The 23,559-nt window shown below is 41.1% G+C and overlaps 1 protein-coding gene across 1 annotated transcript in view; it reads left to right on the top strand.

The window, feature by feature from the left end:
• ano2b (anoctamin 2b) overlaps nucleotides 1-23,559 on the top strand; it is a 121,886-nt gene that overhangs the window by 59,775 nt on the left and 38,552 nt on the right. The window contains exons 16-20 of the mRNA XM_088923468.1: nucleotides 13,886-13,960; nucleotides 14,603-14,804; nucleotides 16,645-16,756; nucleotides 17,463-17,520; nucleotides 17,625-17,725. Of these exons, the coding sequence (XP_088779594.1) occupies nucleotides 13,886-13,960; nucleotides 14,603-14,804; nucleotides 16,645-16,756; nucleotides 17,463-17,520; nucleotides 17,625-17,725 (548 nt within the window). The remainder of the gene's footprint in view (nucleotides 1-13,885; nucleotides 13,961-14,602; nucleotides 14,805-16,644; nucleotides 16,757-17,462; nucleotides 17,521-17,624; nucleotides 17,726-23,559) is intronic.

Here is a 23,559-nt window from a genome sequence, read left to right as displayed (position 1 = left end):
TGGTTATCAACGCAACCATAGAAAACCACAGCTTTGGTCTTTTTTTAAGCTTTTTTGCGTTCTATGGTATATCAAGTCTAAATTAGCACTGCACAGACTAGACCTCCCACTTTAAATTGTTTGATTGGCTTAATTAGTCAGGATTTGTGTAAGTCAATTCCTGAAGACACCCATAAGACCTGTGTTGGCAGTCAGTGGTAAAATCAATATTTTTGCCATTATTTTCAAACCTAAGCCTTTTCATACCCCTAAACCATTACGAAGAGTCTGAGAGGAAGAGTATTCTCACAGGAAGGTGCCTAAAACCTGGATTATCGCAATCCGTCGAATATGGCCACCCTGTGGCCAGCAATCCAAAAGTTTCGCTGGCCGTGTCCTCAGGTGCTCAACTAGCTTGCCGCGCATTAAATAAAGCATTAGAAGCCACCTTCTTGGACTTGCCAGGACAAAGGCTTGGGCATGAATGAGGGGATGGTGTCGCAACATTATGTAATGCAATGGTCCAGAGAATGCAGCAGAAGATCAGAGAAAATCACTTTCCCCTGTGGTTTTGCTGTTTGAGATTCCCCGTCCTGTTGTCAGTGTGGGTGACCCAGGTGACGTGGCTATGGTGCTGGCTTCCTGCGATCGGGCTGACTAATGTCTTGGGGGATCAGGATCAGCGGTGTGTAGGAGGGATTAAACTACATGTCAGATGGGATTCGCGTGAGCTTATCTGCCGGTTTAACATGGATGAAGAGCTCGGGTGCTTGCATATCCCAGAGCAAGGGCCAAAACGATCTACTCGTTTTGTAATCAGTTTAGTGTCAAATTAGAACATCTTTGGGAACACATGCACTTTGGCAAGTTTTCTTTTCTACCTCATTCAGTTGGAACTAGATGCTTACAGCTCCTTACTCCTTACTGTGCAGTGATTTGAGGTTGGATCTCTTTTCCTTCCAGTAAGGTCACCTTGGGCTCTTGTGCCCAGACTGGAGGCTTTTTATTACCTTATTCATCTGTGAGCCAAAAAGCATGAGAGGAAATAGTCAGAATCGAAGACCCATGCCTTCATTTAAAATGCAAAAGGATGTTTTAAGGAATTCTGAGACTTGTGTCTGTTTGTAGGTTTGCGGCTGTAGGTTTGATTATCCTCTGTAGGACTTGACTGTATATGGGGAACCTACCCTCTTGTGAGCTCTGTATGTTAAGCAGTCTCATTTAACTGCATTAGGACTGTTCCATTAAGCCATAACAAAAAATGAAATACAATTGAATCCAGTCGATTTGTGGAGCATCTGCTTACAATTTTAGGATCACTTCTTATTTTGGTTCTCTCTTGTGGTTCTGTTAAGACTAGAGGTCAAACAAACAAGAAAATGAAAAGAGCATTTGAGGCATTTCCATCCACTAGTGATAATTACCATTTTTTTTCCCTATGTGAATGTAGTACCTGTGCAGCTCTTGAAACATACCACAGAAATGACCCATTATTCTTTATTCCATTCCTTAATCATAGAATGCATCTGACCTCCTGTGAGGATTTGAATCTCTGCATGCCGAGCAGTGTGCCAAATCCAATTTAAAGGATGAGATCTGCTGCTGCTGTGCTCTCCACACAGTCCTGAATGACACTGTTAATTGAAGCAAATGGGAAGCTTTGAATTCATCTTAGTGGGGTGCGCCACGCTCTTTTGCAGATAGATCAGTGTGTTCTTGTGGAAAGCCACTTGGCTCTCCATAGCAGGTTACCTCTTAGAAGACTCATCAAAACTGCCCCCACCCCCCCATCAAACAAAGGGAATTACACACTCTTATAGACGCTCACAGGACCTTTCCAGGTTTACCTTCTTGAAGGGCACCTCAGAGCAAAGGTAGCTCAAGGACAGTGGCATCTGAGAGGCAATTAAAAGGGGAACTACAATGCTATTTTTATATCTGGGGATTAGAAAGAATCGGCCATGATGAGTGCATTTCAAACCACAATAAAAGTCCAACGAAGACAGAAACAATTTACATCACAAAATAGGCAAAATTTCCAGGTACGCGCAGTGCCATGTTCTTCGATTTCAGAATGCGGCAGCAAAATTTCGGGTGAGGTGACGCAACGCTGTAAACAAGCAGCCGCGAGAATACACCTCTTTTAATGCGATCGAAATATTGATTTCGATTTCAAGACAGTTTTGCGGACAAATACTACTTGTTAGCTCTGCCTGCAGATCACGTTGGAACATTTCTGTGGTCTGCTGCACAACCTGTAGTTATTTGCTAACTACATCACAGTGCATCAGTCGGTACGGTGACTAGTGAGCAGGAAGGGCCGCCTCACATCGCAATTTGCGCAAACTCTCGACAACATGGCAACTATTGAGAACTTTCCCCAAAGTTCACAGTTTTGTGCTTAATTCAATTTTTTTTCCCTTTTTAATGTCAAGGAATTAATTTTGTTACCGAGATTTAATGACCAGTCTGAGAATTGGGACTGCAGTTCCTCTTTAAAGGCTGATATGTACAGAATTTCACACTGGGTCCAGGATAGCAGGCTGAGCCCTCATTAGAACCTGACCGGATTTTTACTCTTATGTTAGACTGAATTTACAGATTGGGTAGCAGTTCTCCACAGTTATTTGGTGCGATAAGAATGAGTCTATGAATTTGACACAGTTATTTTTTTCATCTCTAATGTAGCTTTCGAGAGGTAAAAGCTGCATGTTTTTTTAGATGCACGGGCCCTTTCCAGGTGCTGTAATGATGTTATGGTGGTTGTTCTTCCTGTATCTATTGACTTTAAAAGTGAAATGTGATAACCAAATGTCAACAAACTGGTGTTGGATTGAGAACTTGTAAGACACCGCTTTAATTTAATGTTATGTAAACTTTCCATAATGTAGAAAGCAGATGGTGAAAGTTACATTCCGGCATTTTATCCTGCTAAATCTAAGTTCTGATTTTGCAGGCAATAGCAATTTCATTCTGTCCACAAACGTTATGCCAATTTTTATCTAGATCCAAATGTGCTCCTATCAAAGTTATATAAGAGAGATCACTTTATTAGACAATATATGCAAGCATAGATAACTTTGGCAAAGCTTTCTTTTGTTTTTGTCCTCAGATTGCGCAAATGCCTGAAATAAATGACAGGTGCTACAGTACATACAGAAAGAACAAAAGTCAAAAACATGAACAGCAGGCATTACTGCAAAATGCCACTTATTCAAATAGCAGAGTGGTCGATTGCGTATTCATTGGGTTGACAGTTAATGTTTAACGACATCTTATAAGGATTATGAACAGCTGCAAGAACATACCTTTCATCCAAATAATATTTATATTTCTAATCACTATGCCAGCAGCCATATCACTCTGCAACTCACAACTGGCAACCCACTGAAGCTCAGCAGGTGTGATGGATGGGAGACCTTCTGGGAAAAACTAAGGTTGCTGCTGGAAGAGGTGTTAGTGGGGCCAGCAGGGGGCGCTCACCCTGCGGTCCATGTGGGTCCACATGCCCCATTATAGTGACTGGGACACTGTACTATAAAAAGGTGCCGTCCTTCGGATGAGACGTAAAACCGAGGTCCTGACTCTCTGTGGTCACTAAAAACCCCAGGGTGTTTCTCGAAAAGAGTAGGGGTGTTACCCCGGCGTCCTGGCCAAATTTCCCATTGGCCCTTACCAATCATGGCCTCCTAATAATCCCCATCTCTGAACTGGCTTCATCACTATGCTCTCCTCCCCACTGATAGCTGATGTGTGGTGAGCGTTCTGGTGCACTATGGCTGCTGTCGGATCCAGGTGGGGCTGCACACTGGTGATGGTGGAGGGGAGTCTCCATGACCAATAAAGAGCTTTGAGTGGAGTGTCCAGAAAAGCACTATATAAGTGTAAGGAATTAATAATATTATGTAGTCAAAAATGGATGGATGGATGGGAATTATTTTAAAATTGCTTACCGCTATGTTAAATTTCATTTGGCTTTTACAACCTGTAAAGTTGTTTCCTGTGAGCTCTTATTAAGTTCAGTCACTTGTCACACAGCTTCTTAAGACAGAAGATGATAGCATGTTCCATGTTGCCGATGGAGATCGAGAAATATTGGGTAATTTTATATAAGTAAGACTGAGGTTAAACAGGGACTGGGTCAGATTTAAAACTCATAAAGCACAGGTGTTATGGTGAAATCCTGCTTCTGACACTCCACAGATCCTTCAGTTTGGATATCTTCCAATTATAAACAGCTTTTCTTAGTTTGTACCCAAGTTTCTTTTGGCCTGGGGCTAAGTGATTGTGAGAGCTATACCAGAATTACAGTAGGTTCTCCTTTAACTATTTGGTTATAGATGTAGACATGATTTCATGATTCTTGAGCTATTCTCAACCTTCAGATGGTTGGAATAAAACATAATTTTGCATTCACATTTCTCTTCCGCTAACATTAATAAAATACAGTAGCACACAAGCAAGCACCACTGTCAGTCTGACAATTAAAAGTCAGCAATATACTGGTGGATGCTGCACATTGGTGGTGGAGGAGAGTCCCCATTACCTGTAAAGTGCTTTGAGTGAAGTGTCCAGAAAAGTGCTACAGTATATACTGTAAATGTAAGCTATTATTATTGATAATATTTAAACAATACAGTATGTAACATCAGTCAGTAGAGGGAGGACAGGTACTGTAAAGTGTTAGCTGTTTCAGTTCAGTTTGTCATTTGCAATGAAATGCTTATTTGCATGTATGCTCTGATACAAGGACATTAAAGGAATCACCAAAAACATTAATACAGAATAGCAGCAGCAGCAACAACAACAAGTTAAACAACATACAACTTTAAAAAAAAAACCTCACTGGGTGCCAGTGGTAGGGGTAGAGTTCAGTAATCTGACAGCTTGTGGGAAGAAACTGTCTTTGAATCTGGAAGTTCATGTCTTTATGCTCCTATAACGCTTCCCAGAGGTGGGGGGGGGGGAGAAAAATGAGAAACCAGGATGGCTGGGATCCGTAGCGATCCTTCCAGCCTTCCTGGGACAGCGAGTTGTAAACATGTCTGAAATAGAGGGGAGCTGTTCTCCAGTGAGGGGCAGGGCTGACCTGATCGCCCCCTGTACCATCTCCCAGTCAGAAAACAAACTGCTGCCAAACCAACCGCTTCAACCATTTTCTTGCTGGTGGAGGAAAGGACTCTAACACTGCTCAGGTGAAGGGGACTAAAGGAAGAATGTGAATTAAGGACGTCTATGGTAGCCTGCTACTGTCCTTCTTATGCCTGTAAATGTGAAATAAGCACAGTTCCCCTCTTCAAGTGCTCGAGGGAACGGCCGTCAGATGGATGCAGCTGTCGGCACACAGCCTGGCACTGGGGCTTAAGAGGAGGTTTTTAACAGTGAAAACTGAATGTGCAAGACGAGAACATCTTGTACGTGAAAGGCATGCCTTAAACACTATTATATTGTACTGCTCTTGCTAGTTTAAGAGCCATGATGTCAACAAAAATGATCAGGAAAGGCATGAAATACTGTAGCATGTACACATTTTTTTCTCATGGTTCGTGAGATGTGTGCATTGAAGAAATGATAAAACATCTGCATGCCTGATAATGTTTTCTTCAGGCACCCCAGAGACTCTTTTGAGCAGAAGTGTCCTGAATGATCCTTGTTCCTGTAGTGGGCGGAATTGATCGATTTAAACGGCTCTCATTTGACAAATGAGCATCGGATCAATGAAAGAAGCCTCACGGAAGTCAGGGAGAATGAGTGCGAGATCGGGTCAGGGGTGTCGGATCACACTTTAGCTTTGAACGTGAGACACTGCGCTGACAATCACTTAGTCATTTGAAAAATGGTCACTGACAGGCCCTGAGGTGCATATTCTGACTGGAGTGAACAAAGCATGTCTCTGCTCCCTTCGGCAAGAGTGGGGTTTCTTTATTGCCCACATGGTACTAAATTGCCCACGAAGATAAACACCATGCATGTCTTTCATGTTAAGAAAGGAATTATTTTTGGTATTGTGTTAATTGTAAACTATACAGTATGTGCAGGATACCTACCGTAGTTGTGACTATTCAGTTTCTGTTTATAATTTATTTCAAATTAAGCTTGTCCAGTGTGCGTGATTAATAACTTATTAACGATAACTACGTGGATCTGTATTTTAACAGACAGGAAGTGGATCCCCTATTGACCCCATCAGATATATTCAAATATAGTTACACTAAATGCAAAAATATGTATTGGAAGTGTAGCATGGAGTTTAGAAGCTCAGATGTAGGAGTCTGTACCATCATGGCAGTATTGATTTAAGATGATGAACTGGAAATACTACAATCCCCTTACTGATGCAAACATTAGTCGACACTCAGCCTATAGGGGTTTCTTTGAAGGCAGAAGAGTTATACAAAGATGAGTGGGAAGATAAAGACAGACTTTGGCATACTTGGCTTTGAAAAATGCTCAGATGTGTTTCATATAGAGATATCATCTTCAGATAGTTTTGTCTTTTCCACAAGTTTCTTTTTTATCTCATGCATGTTAGCTAGCTGGTGTGTCTTGAAAATGTGGCTTGCATTTGGACAACACACACACACACACACACACACAGTTTAATTCTGAAATAACACAGATTTCCTATACAATTCAGGATTCAAGTCTCCACGTCTAGTTGCTGAAAAGCCACAAACCCTAGAGAATGGCTTCTGGAATAAGTTCTGGTCTCTGTATAACCCCACTGTGGAGTCATATGAACAGTTTCCCACACTTTGATCTGGAATCAAAGAATTTTAGCTCTCCAACCTTGTTCTTACTCTTCAGAGTTAGTTAGCTTGCGCATTAAGGGCAGATTTAGTCAGACTGACTGCTATCTGAGCTCGGAACATCCTTTTGTAGACCATACATCATTAATTTACTGCCAGATAATAAATACAGTTCTCAGGCAACTATTTTATTAGTTCTTGACAATATCCTCATTCTGTTTACCCACTTACTGGAATAGACAGAAATGTGGAGCTTGTCAAGCAAAGTTCACATGAAAATCTATCCCCGAATCTTTTGAGTTTCTGTATACCAGAACCTTCCAGGGTTCAGCTCTGCCTTACACATGTAATTAAACTTCAGTAAATCCCTTATCCTTATCATTTTGTGGTAATCATGGTGTGGTGCAGTAAACAACTACAGTATGTGCAGACATTGGTATGGTGCCACAGTGGTTAGCATTGCTGCCTCGCAGTGCCGGGGCCCTGGGTTTAATTTGAGACCAGTATACAGTATGTGTGGAGTTTGCACGTTCTCCCCAAGTTAATGTGGGTTCCCTCCAGGTCCTCTGGTTTCCTCGAACAGCCCAAAACCATGCTGGTAAGTTAATTGGGTTCTGGGAAAATTGGCCCTGGTGTGTGTATGTGTTTACCCATGTGATAGACTGGCGTCCCATCCAGGGTGTACCCTGCCTTGCGCCCACTTCCTGCCAGTTCCTGCAGTCTCCTGCTACCCCTGTGCCTCTGAATTGGGAGGAACAGTTAGGCAATGGATGGATGGTATGTTGGACTAACTTCCATGAGCATTTATTTTAGGATCCCACTGGCATCATCTAGTGCAGAGAAGTCCAGTTTCTTGAGAACACAACTGAAATGTTAGAGAGTCCAAGTGCTATTCAATTTATCACGAAGATTGAAACAAAATTAACAAAGGCAGGAACAATGGCAAAAAAAAATACATGATCCAATACTATTTTGTCAGCTAGAATGAATATGGGCTTTTGTCAAGTTCAGTTCCGAACATAAATCATTGTCTAGTCATTGTCCGTTTGTTACTTGTATTGTTAAGTTCTTCAAGGAACTACATGCACATTATTTATCTATCTAAAAGTGTACATGTTTTTCCAGAGCACTACCTTGCTCGCTTTCAGCAACAAAGCACTGAGTAAGTTGATTTGTTTCATTGGTGAAACATTGAAAATTGTTGGTAAAATGTAGATATTATTAATTGAGTTTTGTCATGGGTATTGAAAGCTACAGTAAGTATAGTAAAACCCAAAGACGGACAATTCACAACTGAAGAAATTAGTGCCATTTAAGAAAATGTTTTGACCATTACAGAGAGGCCATCTGCAAGGGTGTCAGTTAATCAGATCAATCATATCCGCACAGTAGCCATGTGACTGAATGTGATGTTCGCAGGTGCCTCTTCTGACCACTTTTATTCTCACGTGATCAAGTTAGTCTGTTCCCAGTCCAAGGCAGACATTTGAGACACAGCTAAGTAGAGGATTAGGGACCACTAAGAGTGGGAGACATGTGATCGCACTTGTAACTGAAGTGGCCAAATTTAAAATGACTGTGAGAAAAGAAGAGAAGTCTTGGTTTAAAGAAAATGTGAACGAGAGGAGTCATTTAACACCCCCTGGGTAATCCTAACCATTGTAGTATCATGCACTGTATAGAATGACTGAATTCCATTCAACTGCACACAGCCACTCTGATTCTTATCTAGGTAATCGGGTGTTTTAATGAGAAGAGTATATTTTTTGCACTTGAAATGCATCTTAATGCTGTCATTATAGCGTATTCTCCTGTCACAGAACCTGTTGTTCCCTCTGCTGTCAAAGCTCCAGAGCACCATGTCCTGTTCATACTTTACCACAACAAAACCTTGAAACCGGCATGTTGTAAAGTAAAGAAGTTAGCAAATGAAGACTGGCTTATGAAACTCATTTGATTGCTGGTAGCTAATCTATCCAGAAGTCGTATTGGGTTCAAAATTGCATGTTTTTCTGTTCATTAGTCCATTGGGTTGACTTTTTGTCTGTGCGTTCTAGGATATTGGACACGGTGCTAGACGTCGTTTTGAATTTGTCTCTGTTCAAGATGAAAGAGACACATTTCTCTTAACCTGTCGATATAGGGTATGCTCAGGAATTCGCACAGACACTTCCCCCTGCTTTAATTTCCCTAGGAAAGTCAGAAACAGTGAAAAAGTCATCAATCACCTCAAGGTTTACTCATATTCCTTTAGGTGCCTTAATGTGGGGGAACGTTTACTTTTTTATTAAAGCACATACTTTTTCCAATTTGTATAATCTCCAACTGATGCCTGTTGAAAGAGTACTGGACTGTATATGCTGGTCCTGCTCTTTCTAGGTAAACAGAGACATCAGCACACCTTAGCTCTTGCCATTAGAATTAGACCTCACAATGAGGTCCACCAACAGTGTGATGCACCACATTCTTTGAAGGGACGCACCTACTCCATTGCTCTCTAGTACCTTGAGGAAGCACTTGTCCCCCCAGGTGAGTGAGGTCATGTCCAGTCAAGACACGCACCATGACTCACCACATCAGAGCTCACCCTGATTTCTACGTAAGAAGTGATCAGAGAGATTAACTCCCTTTCGTTGTGGGATGCCACTCCTTCACGGAGCCCACCCCCTGCGCTGATGTGATGTGCTCATTCATGTCTGGGGATAGCACCAGAGAAACGAGATGGCTTTCTGTTGTCCTAAAGGAATGTACCCTTCTAATCATTCATTCGCAGTCGGTCATGCTTGAGAGCCCGACTGGATTTACTGGGGATTGTTTAGGAAGGAGTGAAAGGTGAAGGCAAAGCCCATGTCAAAGCATAGCGGCTCATGGAGCCAGAGGTGATCTCGGTTTGCATAGCGTTAAGCGGACTAGAGAGCAAGAGACCCCCCTCCACCTCCCAGGTCAGACACTGGTCCATCACAGGGATGATCCTATGAACTGACTTCATCACTGGGTTCTCCTCCCCACTGATGAGTCCAGAAAAGCTCTATATAAGTGTAAGGAATCATCTTTTATTATTATTATTGTTGTTCCCATTTCCTCAGGATCATTAAATCAATGGGTGATGTAAAAATGCTAAAATACGCACTGGAAAGGTATACCGATTGCCTGCATAAATTTGGTTAAATAATTTATTTCATCTTCAAGGGCTAGGTGGTGCTGTTGTCTTCATAATTAAGCAAGTTTCAAAAAGTGGCCGTGTGGGAGGAATGCGTAGTGCTCCGTTTTGCTGTTGAAAGAGTGGTCTAAGGTGAAAGGACCTGGAAATAATCAAACTTTGCTTCCTATCAATGTTCCTTTTTGATCTCTATGACATTGCTTGAGTTCAGGAATTCAACACCCCAAGCAATGGTAAACGTTGCCTTTAGTTGCCAGTGGTGTGAAGAAGTGTTTGCCCCCTTCCTGATTTCTTATTTTTTTGCATGTTTGTCACACTGAAATGTTTCAGATCATCAAACAAATTGAAATATTAGACAAAGATAACACAAGTAAACACAAAATGCAGTTTTTAAATGAAGGTTTTTATTATTAAGGGAAAAAAAATCCAAACCTACATGGCCCCGTGTGAAAAAGTGATTGCCCCCTAAACCTAATAACTGGTTGGGCCACCCTTAGCAGCAACAACTGCAATCAAGCGTTTGCGATAACTGGCAATGAGTCTTTTACAGTGCTGTGGAGGAATTTTGGCCCACTCATCTGTGCAGAATTGTTGTAATTCAGCCACATTGGAGGGTTTTCGAGCCTTAACCGCTTTTTTAAGGTCATGCCACAACATCTCAATCGGATTCAGGTCAGGACTTTGACTAGGCCACTCCAAAGTCTTCATTTTGTTTTTCTTAAGCCATTCAGAGTTGGACTTGCTGGTGTGTTTTGGATCATTGTCCTGCTGCAGAACCCAAGTGCGCTTCAGCTTGAGGTCACGAACAGATGGCCGGACATTCTCCTTCAGGATTTTTTGGTAGACAGCAGAATTCATGGTTCCATTTACCACAGCAAGTCTTCCAGGTCCTGAAGCAGCAAAAAAGCCCCAGACCATCACACTACCACCACCATATTTTACTGTTGGTATGATGTTCCTTTTCTGAAATGCTGTGTTACTTTTACACCAGATGTAATGGGACACACACCTTCCAAAAAGTTCAACTTTTGTCTCGTCAGTCCACAGAGTATTTTCCCAAAAGTCTTGGGGATCATCAAGATGTTTTCTGGCAAAACTGAGACGAGCCTTTATGTTCTTTTTGCTCAGCAGTGGTTTTCGTCTTGGAACTCTGCCATGCAGGCCATTTTTGCCCAGTCTCTTTCTTATGGTGGAGTCATGAACACTGACCTTAACTGAGGCAAGTGAAGCCTGCAGTTCTTTGGATGTTGTTGTGGGGTTTTTTGTGACCTCTTGGATGAGTCGTCGCTGCGCTCTTGGGGTCATTTTGGTTGGCCGGCCACTCCTGGGAAGGTTCACCACTGTTCCATGTTTTTGCCATTTGTGGATAATGGCTCTCACTGTGGTTCGCTGGAGTCCCAGAGCTTTAGAAATGGCTTTATAACCTTTTCCAGACTGATAAATCTCAATTACTCTGTTTCTCATTTGTTCCTGAATTTGTTTGAATCGCAGCATGATGTCTAGCTTTTGAGGATCTTTTGGTCTACTTCACTTTTTCAGGCAGGTCCTATTTAAGTGATTTCTTGATTGAGAACAGGTGTGGCAGTAATCAGGCCTGGGTGTGGCTAGAGAAATTGAACTCAGCTTTCCAAAGATGTGATAAACCAGTTGATTTATGTTTTAACAGGGGGGGCAATCACTTTTTCACACAGGGCCATGTAGGTTTGGATTTTTTTTTTCCCTTAATAATAAAAACCTTCATTTAAAAACTGCATTTTGTGTTTACTTGTGTTATCTTTGTCTAATTTTTCAATTTGTTTGATGATCTGAAACATTTCAGTGTGACAAACATGCAAAAAAAATAAGAAATCAGGAAGGGGGCAAAGACTTTTTCACACCACTGTATATGCAATGCATTTTATTACACACTACTGTACGTGCACATTCAAATATACCCTAGTTTGCATTATTTGGAATCTTTTACAGCATGCTTGGTATTACCAGTGCATGACGTTGTGCATTTTTCCATAGAACGGTTCATGCTGCATTTAAAAAGAAAAGTTTGCAACTATGAAGAGTTTGAAAAACCTTTGCAGAGCCCCCGTTTGTCTCTATTTTTTTTTAAGGCCGTGGCACTGTGCTGATTTATTCCAGATTACAGTGAAGGAAACCTACAGTATTTCCTTGACTGGGAAGGCGGCTCCTCCACAGCCATTCAAGTGCAGTAGACAGTGTTACGTTGCTTTGCTTTTTCTTCTGGGCCCCTGCCCTGCCTCCTGGCGATAAGAGCCAGCCCCAGGAGACTTTTGGTGTGGGCAGATATCCCGACCACAGAAAGCTGGCCAGTCACTCGGCTTCAGCAGTAATGACTCCTCGCCACTTCCACTAAACGGATTTGTTTCAGTGTCTGATCGCATGGCTTTTTGAGGTTTACTGGGCATCATAATGGAAGGATATACAGATATAACTTTCATGTACATGCCCACTTATTTATCATTACATGGTCCATACATAAGCAAGAACAACTGGAATATATACTGTTTAAATTGAAAAAAACATAACGTCGGGGCAACTGAAACACACCTTATACTCTAGGTATCCATGAAATGTAGAAATCTAATATGTGCATATTGTTTACTTGCAATAATAGAAAAGATAGAAATGTAATCAACAAAGAATGTCATTTATATTTGTTATCTATTAATATATAATATGAATATATAATACATTAATATGTAATATTACATATAAATGATATACTAATATTGTTTTTAAAAAAACTATATCTTTTTAGAGTCTTTATTTTATGATATTATATTAGAAATTTGTTAATTAGAGATGACCATTACCCTCGACAGCATGTGTTTGGACGGTGAGAGGACACTAGTTTATACAGAGAAGATCCACACGAGCAGAAGTTGATAGGCAAACACCCCAGAGAGAGATGTGGACACTGCACTTCTCAAGCAGGAGCCTCTACTATGGCACCATCCTTTCTCCCTCAAAATTAAGCGAATGTAAAACATTCTCTGCTGTTTCTTAGCTCACAAGGAAGTTTCTGGAGGATTTTAAAGAAGGGTCAGTCCAATCTACAGTATGACCTTTGTCACATTTTAACTGACTTATTTGCTTGTTTCATCTCAAGAATAGCATTCATCTCTCTTCTGCATTTGGCCTGCTGTGGAGAATCTAGCCCACGCCTTTGTCTTATTAAACTGTGTTACTACTTATCCTTCTTGAACATGTTTTTCAAAGCTCTGTACCTAAGATTCTGACCAAGACTCATTTTGACATTAATACAGCTCCTGTCTTAAAATCTCTGTACTAGCTTACTGTTAAGGTCTGTAAAGACTATTTTTTAACGCACATGGCTTTGAATGATACCTCTCCTTATTTTTCCAACATTTTATCCACATTTATACCACCTTGCGTCCCAGAGAACTCTGCCACTGGCCTCTCACGATCCTTCACTAGATTATGAATTACTGTATGATTGATAGGACCTTCTCAAAGGAAAGACGTGGACCAGAGCAACCTTTAACACCATCCCCATAAGGATGGCTGAACCATGTTTTAAAATAGCATGTCAGAACTTGTTTTCATTGGCATTTTATAATTACCTTTGCTATATTGCAACTTCTGGTATGATTTTGCCATTTTCATTTTATCCTGTGGTTTTTGTACAGTGTATTGGGACCCTTTTCATACTGGTCTGACCAACCAGGTCCTGCTCCCTGCATGGTAGATATATTGCTGTATAGCTCGTTTTGCTGGATCATGCTAAATATGGCACAGAAAATTCACCGATGTCTAACATTTGCAGTCTGGTGAATTTTCAAAATGAGTAAAAGTAAGTTGCAAACAATCACAGTGGTGTGCACTACAATAATACCGCTTCAACACCATGAAAAACATAATGGATCATTAAAGTGAGTCCCAAAATGCATTTCTCCTTTATCCGCAATAAACATACGTCTGCATGTGCGCCATTATTGCATTTGTGCATTTCTTCCTGCAGGTTGGGAAAGAGAAGCTAACCTGGAAAGACAGGATGCCTGGATACATCATCAATTTCACTTCCATCTTATTCATGGTGTGTCCAAATTATCCTGATCTTGTGTTTCTTAAATGTAAATGCGTGATTTAGTACTGAGAATGACTATCTTGCGTATAGTACGATGTAGATCCTATTATTAAATCTGAGAGGCAGGGCGCCTGAGATCCCACAGTATATCAAGTGCAATTTGTGATATTTTATCCACAGTTCTTATTATAAAAATGTAATACACTGATTGTGTCATTTGCTTATTAAATCAGGCATGGAGCACTATATGAAATTTCATCTTGAAAAACTTTTCTCTCCAGTTTGCAAACAAAATAAAAGTAGCTTGACTTATTTCTTTTTTTCTGTCTCCTAATATCTTGTAACTACTATCATTTATGCGAGGGTACATGGTATACTGTTATATGATTAGGGGAATAGTGTGAAGTTGTAGTGCTCCGTATCTTAAGATAACATTTCAAGTACTTCATAAAATGACAGTAGTTCTTAAAGATTCATTTAATTTTTCCCATATACTCTCTTTCCCTTATTAGAAACTTCCAACATCCTCAAATTAGAAAGCCATATTTCTCAGCACCTCAATTATCACCCCAGTGAAGGGTTTAATCCTTAACCTGACCGTTTGTGAAAATGTACTGTACACTTCTGCATTGTCTCTCTCTCCTCATCCAGTTCGGAGTGACCTTCTCGGCGGTGTTTGGGGTGATCGTTTATAGGATAATCACCTCAGCCATCATAGCAATGAGTCCGGACCCGCAGACGAAGGCAAATGTCCGTGTCACTGTCACGGCCACCGCGGTCATCATCAACCTCGTTGTTATCCTCATCCTGGACGAGATTTACGGAGCTGTTGCCACGTGGCTGACTGAAATCGGTGAGATTAAGATTAGCCGACATTAAGGCTGAGTGACGGACATTTATTTTTGCTGAGTCATGAAAGGAGACAAAAATAAAATGCCGAGGTTCTGTATAACACTTTGGATGGCACTCTGGTTTTTGGATTCGGGGAATGGGATTTGAGGCTGTGGAGCCTTCTTCAGGCTCCACAGCCGAAACGTGTTCTCTTTCTTCACTTTTCAGCATGGAATAAACCTATTACTCGTTCCTTTGCAGCCTAGACACGCTGATGCAGCTGCCCACCGGAATGTTAACTTAATGTGTGTAAAGTGCTGTATGTCCACTTTAAGAACTCATGAGCCCGTCTGATTGTGATTGGGTTTAGCTGATTTTAGGGATTTCGAAGACCTTAGTTTATTTTCATTGCTTCCCTTTAGAATCCAGAAATTGTCAACAGGGTGTTAGGGTGCTAATATCCTGACGCGAGGGAGGTCTGCTGTGTCAAAAGTCACTGTTGATGAAAACCAGTCCATTCCCCGAAAAAATGTTCTTTCACCTTCCGGATACAAAGAAAAAGAAAGTCCGACGGATTAACTCCGTAGCTGAGGTCAAACCACAAGCCCTTTCTCACCTACTGTATAATATTCGCTGAATACAAGCAAAATAAACAAAAAAAATCTGGGATTCTGGTGTGTGGTACTGTATGAGCTTCACTTTAATTTTTTAATCAAAAATAAAAACATTCTACTGGAGACCGGTATGAGAAACGAATGAATTGAATTGCACTATTTTTAGACTCCTCTGTACGATGAGATCCTAATGGATGTGACAGTTTCTGTAGTTTTACAGTGGTAATTCAGAACTGTTTATATGGAGAATTCAACTTTTAAGGGAAGGGTCCCACAGGTGCTGAATGGCCTCATTGCTAGAATTACACACATCATATATTTTTTATGGTGTGCTTTATGCTCTAGTGTCAGATAAGGACTTCAGCGTTTGGAAGCAGGAGCAAAATACACACTCTAATTCTCGCAGTGCTTGTGCCATTGCCTTTATTGTACAGGACCATGAATACATGCTTTCTAGGGGAGTTGTATGTTATGTGACTGCTGTCTTTTGAGAACTCGTTTTCGCTGTTGGATGTGCAGGAACATGCACAGCATAGTGGGTAGGGCCCACTTCTACACCTTTCCCTTTAGAAGGTTGTTTTTAGAAGCTAAGATTAGTTTACTTTAAGGCTGAGCGACAGGCACTTTGCTGAGTCACGTGTTTTTTAGAATCCGGGAAATGGGATTTTTTAATTTTTTTTTGTAGATGTGTGATTATTTGCCGTTTTAAATCCTCTTGGCTCATGCAGGGGAGTTGTAAACTCTGACTCATTCAGGTGTGACACTGGATAAACTAGCCTTCTGTCCAACCGCTGAGCAAAGAAGGCAGACACACTGCCTAGCAAAAGTGTAAAGGCTACTCACTTAAAGGAGAGGAATCCAGCACAGTCCATAAACATCCACCTTTGACAGAAATGTGTCAAGGACAGACAAATATGAAGACATATTAGGTTAATTGAACATTAAAAGGGAGATAAACTAGACCAAGACCATTCTTCTCAAGCTTGAATTGAGGTTAAGTAGAGACCATGCCTGCAATGATAGACAAAAAACCCAATGTTTCCTTTTTAAAATACCCATGATTGGCCGATAGATCAATAGATTTCAAGGGGTTGTTGGTGGGATCCAGTTTTTTAAAGCTCAAGACAGTATTTTGTGACCTCAGCTCACATGGAAATTGAGAAGACATCCAAAACTGAGAAATCAGTAAGAATGTCAATAACACCATTCTGCTAATGCGCTTTTATCATGTTTTGATGTATTCTGCAGAGATTCCCAAGACAGAGAAAGATTTTGAAGAGCGACTGATACTGAAGGCCTTTCTTCTGAAGTTTATGAACTCATATGCACCGATCTTTTATGTTGCCTTTTTCAAGGGAAGGTAGGTGACAATTTTAAATTTCTGAGACAGGACAAAAATATGATACTACTGCATGTGTGGACCTTTCGTGCAAATGGTAACAGAGTTACTCAAAAGTATGTTTGTAAAAACATCAGTTAAATTATTAGCATTTGATCAGACAGATGGATATAAATTGAAAAATTGCTCATCTATTCTTCGTCAGTTTACTCAAAAGATTATGGGAGTTTGAAACGGGCTACTCTGCTGCTGTATGTCAAGGCTGTTACCACAGCTTCCATCAGCAAAATGGTTAGATGAGATCCTTATATCATTTAGGTACTGAAAAACAAACAAACAAGTTAGATGGCTTGCTCTTGTTTGTAACTCTTCTCATGTTCTTATAAATACAATTTGACTTGATGATTTCTTTACCTTGTTTAGCGGGATAAGGGTAGAGCAGTTATAGTCAAAAACACAGACGATAAATGAGATGAGGATTAGGAGGGTTTCTTGCACCAGACCTTTCTGAGCAAGTTGGAGCAAAATAAACAGAAGAATGTTGTGTAAAGTTAATGAAGATGAATTCAAACAAGGCAGCTCCTCCAGGAGTCCAGTGATGAAACATTGACTGCGGTGTCAACAAAAATAAACGGAGTGGTTGTTCTTGATGGGAGAAGCAGGCCGACGAATACTAGCCTGGGACGATTATGTTTAAAAATAAAAGGAACTGTTTTTTTCCCCCCAGGTTTGTAGGCCGACCTGGAGATTATGTTTACATTTTCAACCACTACCGCATGGAGGAGGTAAGGCACTGCGAGGGGGCACCGTCTCTGGCCGTGAAACCACGCTGTTTTTCCTCCCAGTGGCCTCTTGACCTCTGCCCACCGTCTGTTCTGTTTCTTGCCAGTGTGCGCCTGGAGGCTGCCTGATGGAGCTCTGCATCCAGCTGAGCATCATCATGCTGGGCAAGCAGCTGATTCAGAACAACCTGTTTGAGATTGGCATCCCGTAAGTACAGGGTGTCTCCGTCCGGGGATAGGGTGGTGACGGTGAGGCCTGCCGGAAAAAGGCTGCAGCATTGCGTCTGTCTTCTCTGACCTCCTCCTCTTCCTCTTCTTGGCTCTTCTTCTTCCTCTGCCAACCACAGTCTCAGCCGGTCAGTAGCCCGATCTCTGGCGATTGCTAGTTAAAGTAGATCACAGAAAGCTCACTTCAAGAGACGGTCCCTGAAGTGTACGTGTTTTTCACAAGATGGTAAGGGTTGAGGCCTCTCAATGCTGGGGCCCTGGATTCAATTCTGGACCTGGGGTGCAGTCTGTGTGGAGTTTGCATGTTCTCCTGTGTTCCTACGGGTTTCCTGCTGGTGCTCCGGTTTCCTCCCACAGTCCAAAGCCATGCTGGCAGGTTACTTGACTTCTGGGAAAATTGTCCCTGCTGTGAGTGTACTGTATGTGTGTGTGTGTGTCCTGTGATGGACTGACCCTGGTGTGAGTGTGTGTGTCTGTGTCCCCTGCGATGGACTGGCATCCCATCCAGGGTGTACCATAGGTGTTGCTCCAGCTCCCCCATTTTATTTAGAATCATTTTATGATTCTAATGACAGCGTACGAAGAATGGAGGTTTGTGCTCAACCTAATACTGTTTGCACTCTGTAGTCAGAACAAGTGTATTTTTGTCTCAAGGCCCTTGTTTCCTTAATAATAAATTGTGTGAAACATCTTTGTTATTTGGAAACTGCATTTGGACTGTGATTTAGTAGTGTAGACACGTGTTTTTGTGTAGTATTCAGCAACAAAAGCTTTCAAATAAGTATCACATATGATAGCCATTACTTTCATATATTACTATAGATGAACGTAAAGGCTATCATATCATCTCTAGGTCCTCTTTATTTTCAGGAAATTAACTTTCTCTGTTTCTGCCTCTGCACTAAAGAAAAGTATTCAAAAATATAAAGTGTCTTGTGGATGGATCATTCCTGTGTATTTTTACCTTTAAATTATTACAATAATTAAGTTATTACCTTTAAGTTATTACAGTGGAAATACTGTATAGGGGACGTCTGATACAAAATTTGTTTAGAAAATCAAAACGTTTAGGGAAACATTTAGACATGAAGTGAATGTCCAAGAAGAAGATGTTTTTTTTTTTTACAAGAGACTTTGCTATAGCTGTTTTTCACAGTGAGGCCTGGATTTCCGTAGCCTTAGAGACTACCTACAGCAGGAGTCCCAAAAACAAAAAGAACACCCTCCCCCAGACTTTTTGTTTGCAAAATCAACTCTCACACAGCGGATCTATTCCAACAGCGATTATGGAGGGAGCATTTTCTTAGAGATCTGCTTTTAATGGTCTATAAATTATTGTAGCATTATAAAAATCACATTACGGTCTGTAATTATTGTTGCGTTTAAAATGGGAGTCTTTGAGAGGCATTTCCTGTAAAAGGATCCAAGAGCCAGAACAGGCTGCAAGACTCTGATATACATAATCCAACACAATAAAATGTTGGGAATACAATGATGGTTTTGCTAGAAAAATAGAGGTTTGTGTTTTCCTTGGCACAATGTTCAAGGACAGAGATACTGTACAATGATAGTGGCTCTGTCGTCATCTTTCTTGTAACGACAGCTCCCTGTTTGTCCAAGCCCTCTTTTTATGCACTGATCTGAATTTCAGTTTTTGGGGGGCTGCAAACAGGATCAAATACATTCAAAGTCACGGGGAGAAACACAACAAGCGTTAATTAAAAGTGCTTCACTTTTGTTTAACAGTAGTTAGATGAAGACATGGTTAAGGAGCTTTACATGACTGAAGTCACACTGTGAGTCTGTCAGAGAATAGCCCCATCACAGTTTACGATTAGTGTTAAAAATGATTGATATATACTGTATAGTTTACTCAACTGGACATGATTATACTGTAGAAACAAATATCAAATAAGGTTTATCATGCACATTATACTAAGCAATTAAGCGCAATCATTATTGCAGATGATATTCAAAGTGTGAAAAGATTGTTCAGGAAATAAATATTTGGTAAAGCCCTTTGCTTTATATAGAACCTGAAATCTTGTTTTCATGGAGCATCAGTGAACAACTGTGCAGTATTTTTCTGAATGTCCTGTAGTACTTTCAACAAACCATCTCAGGCTCCATGAGACTCCATATGGCTTCAATGTTCACTTCAGGGCTTGGTGAAAACCACAACATCTGTGTTTCATCAGGCTCCTTGTGTTATTTTCACTACATTATCTGTATTCTTGGCATCTTTGTCAGGTTGAACCATGTATCCTGTCCCGGTTAGTGATATTCTTGAGGGAAAGGCGAAATGCATCAGAATCTGCCTGTTTGCTTGCACTCAGGGTACCTTCAATTTTATGTGAGTTCCTAACTAAGATACAGGCCAACAATTTCCATTTATCTGAGAATAATACTTTTGTGCTATATACTGACTGTTATTCCTCTCTCCAGTCTATATAATAATAACCAGGATGTTTCTCAAAGAGAGTAGGGGTGTTACCCTGGCATCCTGACCAAATTTTCCCCTGGCCTTTACCCATCATGGCCTCCTCATAACCCCCCTCTCTGAACTGGCTTCATCCCTCTGCTCTCCTCTCCACTGAGAGCTGGTGTGTGGGGAGAGGACTGGCGCATCATCCAGGTGGGGCTGCACACTGGTGGTGATAGTGGGATTCCCCATTACCTGTAAAGAGCTTTGAGTGGAGTGTCCAGAAAAGTGCTATATACTGTAAGTGTAAGGAATTATTCTTCATTATTACTATATACAGTAGTTCTTCCTTGCTCACTTTCGTTGTCCACAGAGCCAGTCTCAAAAACCTACTACAGGACCAGTAGATGAAATGTGAAGCTGTCAATAACCAGTAGCTTTCTTTGATACTGATTTTGTTCCTTTGCTAGATAACAGATAACCACTCTGTCCTCTGCTGATGTTATTAGTTCCAGTACTCTGGATTGGACTATCCTCTTTTATAACATGCAGTTTTGTGGTTTCCCTTTATTTATAATGTGTTGCATGAAAAAGCAGCAAAGCTCATTCTGTTGATTCGGTCGGTGTCTTTCACAATGAGCAGTACAAGTCTCTGTCCTTGCCCCTCTCCTTGCGGCAGGATCACAGGCTCTGGCAGCTGTAGGCCAGGCCGCTCCTTCCCATTCAAGCTGTGCACTGGGTGCGCATTCCACTGGGATTTAACAAGGATTTTAATGGAAAATTCAGACCTGTTGCTGTTGCAATTAGTCCTGAAGTATAAATCACCAGGTCTTTAAAATCTGTTTGGTAGCCTCCCTAGTCAAACTTTCTTCAAAAATCTTCAATCTGACCAGATATTGTATGTCAGTGGTAAACAGTTTGCCGTTTATAATGACAACCTGTCTGAACGGCTCATACTGCTGTTCAAAGATGACAATCAGACCTGTTCAAAAATACCACAACAGGATGCAAAATGGCTGGATGGGGAGCTGCCTTTAAATTGAGTTCACAACAGAAGTTCAGGAGGAATGACAACACCAACACCAAGCTGACTAATTCTCAATCACTGCTGATGTCATTTCCTCTCCTGAAACACTATAATTACCCTTTGTTATTCCTCTTTTCTCCCTTGCTTTGCTGTACATCTTTTTGTATCCCACTTCCACCCCACCTCCACCTCTGCAGCTGCCCCTTGGTCACTCCTCTGTCCACAGGGGGGGGGTCCCAGCCTGCTTGTCCTGTGGCCAGGAGGTCGGCCCTCAGCCAAGAGGGCTCAGCCACATTTGGACTAAAACACTCCATAGTCCTTTCACCTAATTCTTGCGTGTTGATATTCCTGCTGAGATTCAAATATCAGGCGGAAAAGATTTCAGCACGCCAGTAAAATGTAAAATACCCTCAGGTACATATTTGGACAGCAAAGGAACAAGTAATAGGTTTATTCCATGCTGGAAAAAAAAGAAGAAAGAAAACGCAACGTTTCGGCCGCGGAGCCTTCTTCAGGTGTGGCTGAAGGCATATTTGGACATATTTGTTATATTTGGACAGTTTCAGCTCATGGTGCTGGACGGTTCCATTTAGCATCTGCCTGAAGTGACTGCAGCCCGCGGGCCACAGCCACCTCTGGGAGATTTGAAGAATTTACTGGACTGCATCTTGAGTCGTAGGACGGCACAGAGAGCTGCCATCAATTATTAAAGGAGAAAACGTTTTTCAAAATCAAAATCCGCCCACGAAACCGCGGCTTGTAAATGAACTGAAACAGGCGGAGCGTTTGTCTCGTATCCAGAGAGGCCCAATAAATCACAGGATAAAGATTGCAATGATGAGTCTGATGGATGCACAAGTCATAAATCATTTGGCAAACATTTCCCAAGAGCAGCTTTAAAGGCCACAACACCAAAGTGAGTGCCTTGAGGAATATGTAAAACAAGATTTCTCCAGATAAAGGTAACCAAGTCTAGACTTGACTTTTATGAGTAATTGATCAGCATGCGTTTTGAAAGTCCAAAGCACTGTCCACCCAGATGCTTATATATTTCTAAACGGTGACTTTCTCCATCTGTGTTCAACTTAAAGTAGAGATTGGAGGTTGTTAGTAAGGGGGAAGCTCAAATTGTAATTTTTTTAACAAACCTACTGAATAGCATTAAATACATTTTCTGAGAGCTTAGCAGGAGACAGATTCACAGGAACGCTTCTGCATTTTCTTGACACTAAACAGAAAATCAGCCATTGCAGAAGACAAAGTGAGTCTGCTGAGTAATTTACCTCCTTTAGATGGAAAAAGGAGTAGCACGCAGGGTAGTACTGTACCTCGTGTACCTTTTTCTTAAACTATTATTTTAAACAAATCTTTTTAAGTTAGATGCGCAAGTGTGATTTGTGTTGAGAGGCATTATACTGTATATCATTGAGACCTTTCAAGCCCAAAGGCTAGAAACTTTGACGGCTTCCTCAAAACCCGGGGTGTGTGGAGGAAGACAAACAGCTAACCTTGAACCACACACGAATGAATATTTTGCAACACCACAGAAATTTGGTTTTGTGCCTTTTTTTTTTGCTTTCTTGCCCTCTCATCGGCGTTTCTTTCTACCGGGCTTCATCCATCAACCGCTGGATAAAAGCCTCCAAAAGATTCTTGTGCATGCTTCTGCCTCTGTCGTTTTGATCGCCCTATCGCAAAAAAAAAGATATTACTGTGCTGTAGTCAGCCCAGTGACGTAAAGTATTCAATAAGATGTAATTCATAAGAACTAGCAAAAGTGGCCTGTTTGGTCCACGTACAGTACTGTAGCTCTTTTGTTTTTCAGTAGCACGATGTACATACCAGCTAATTAAAAATCCTTCAAATCTACCAGTTAGGTACCCACCAGACTTCTTAATGAAATGGGGACATTTCTATAAAACTCAAGACAGCCACGGTATCCAGGCCAAATTTTCCACTTTGGTCACTATAATAACTCTGTTCTCTCATGGCATTAGATAAACCATCTGTGGTAAATTGTCCCTTGTTATGGCAACTGTTTCTGTGTTCATGTTTGGGATACAGCACAATTTTTTTTTTTTTATTGGATTGCCTGCACTGAAGTACAGAAAAGCACACAGGATGCATGAGTAAAGACGCAGATTTGCTAACAGAAAATAGAAGTTAAATGATAGGAACGTGATCCTTAAAAAGCACCTAAAAAATGATACCAATGTGCAACTTTTTTACACATTTAGGAGGGAAGTACAGTAGTTGTATCTAGGTGGGGGGGGTAAATGTGTGAAAATGTTATACAGTACATCCCAGCAGCTGGTATGAGTTCTTAGGTCTTTGCTGTACTTAGCCAGTAAGATTTGGCCTGTAT

Source organism: Atractosteus spatula, chromosome 8 (genome assembly GCF_055471065.1).
Source record: "Atractosteus spatula isolate fAtrSpa1 chromosome 8, fAtrSpa1.hap1, whole genome shotgun sequence".
NCBI lineage: Eukaryota > Metazoa > Chordata > Actinopteri > Semionotiformes > Lepisosteidae > Atractosteus > Atractosteus spatula.
This window is presented reverse-complemented; position numbering and strand designations above follow the sequence as displayed.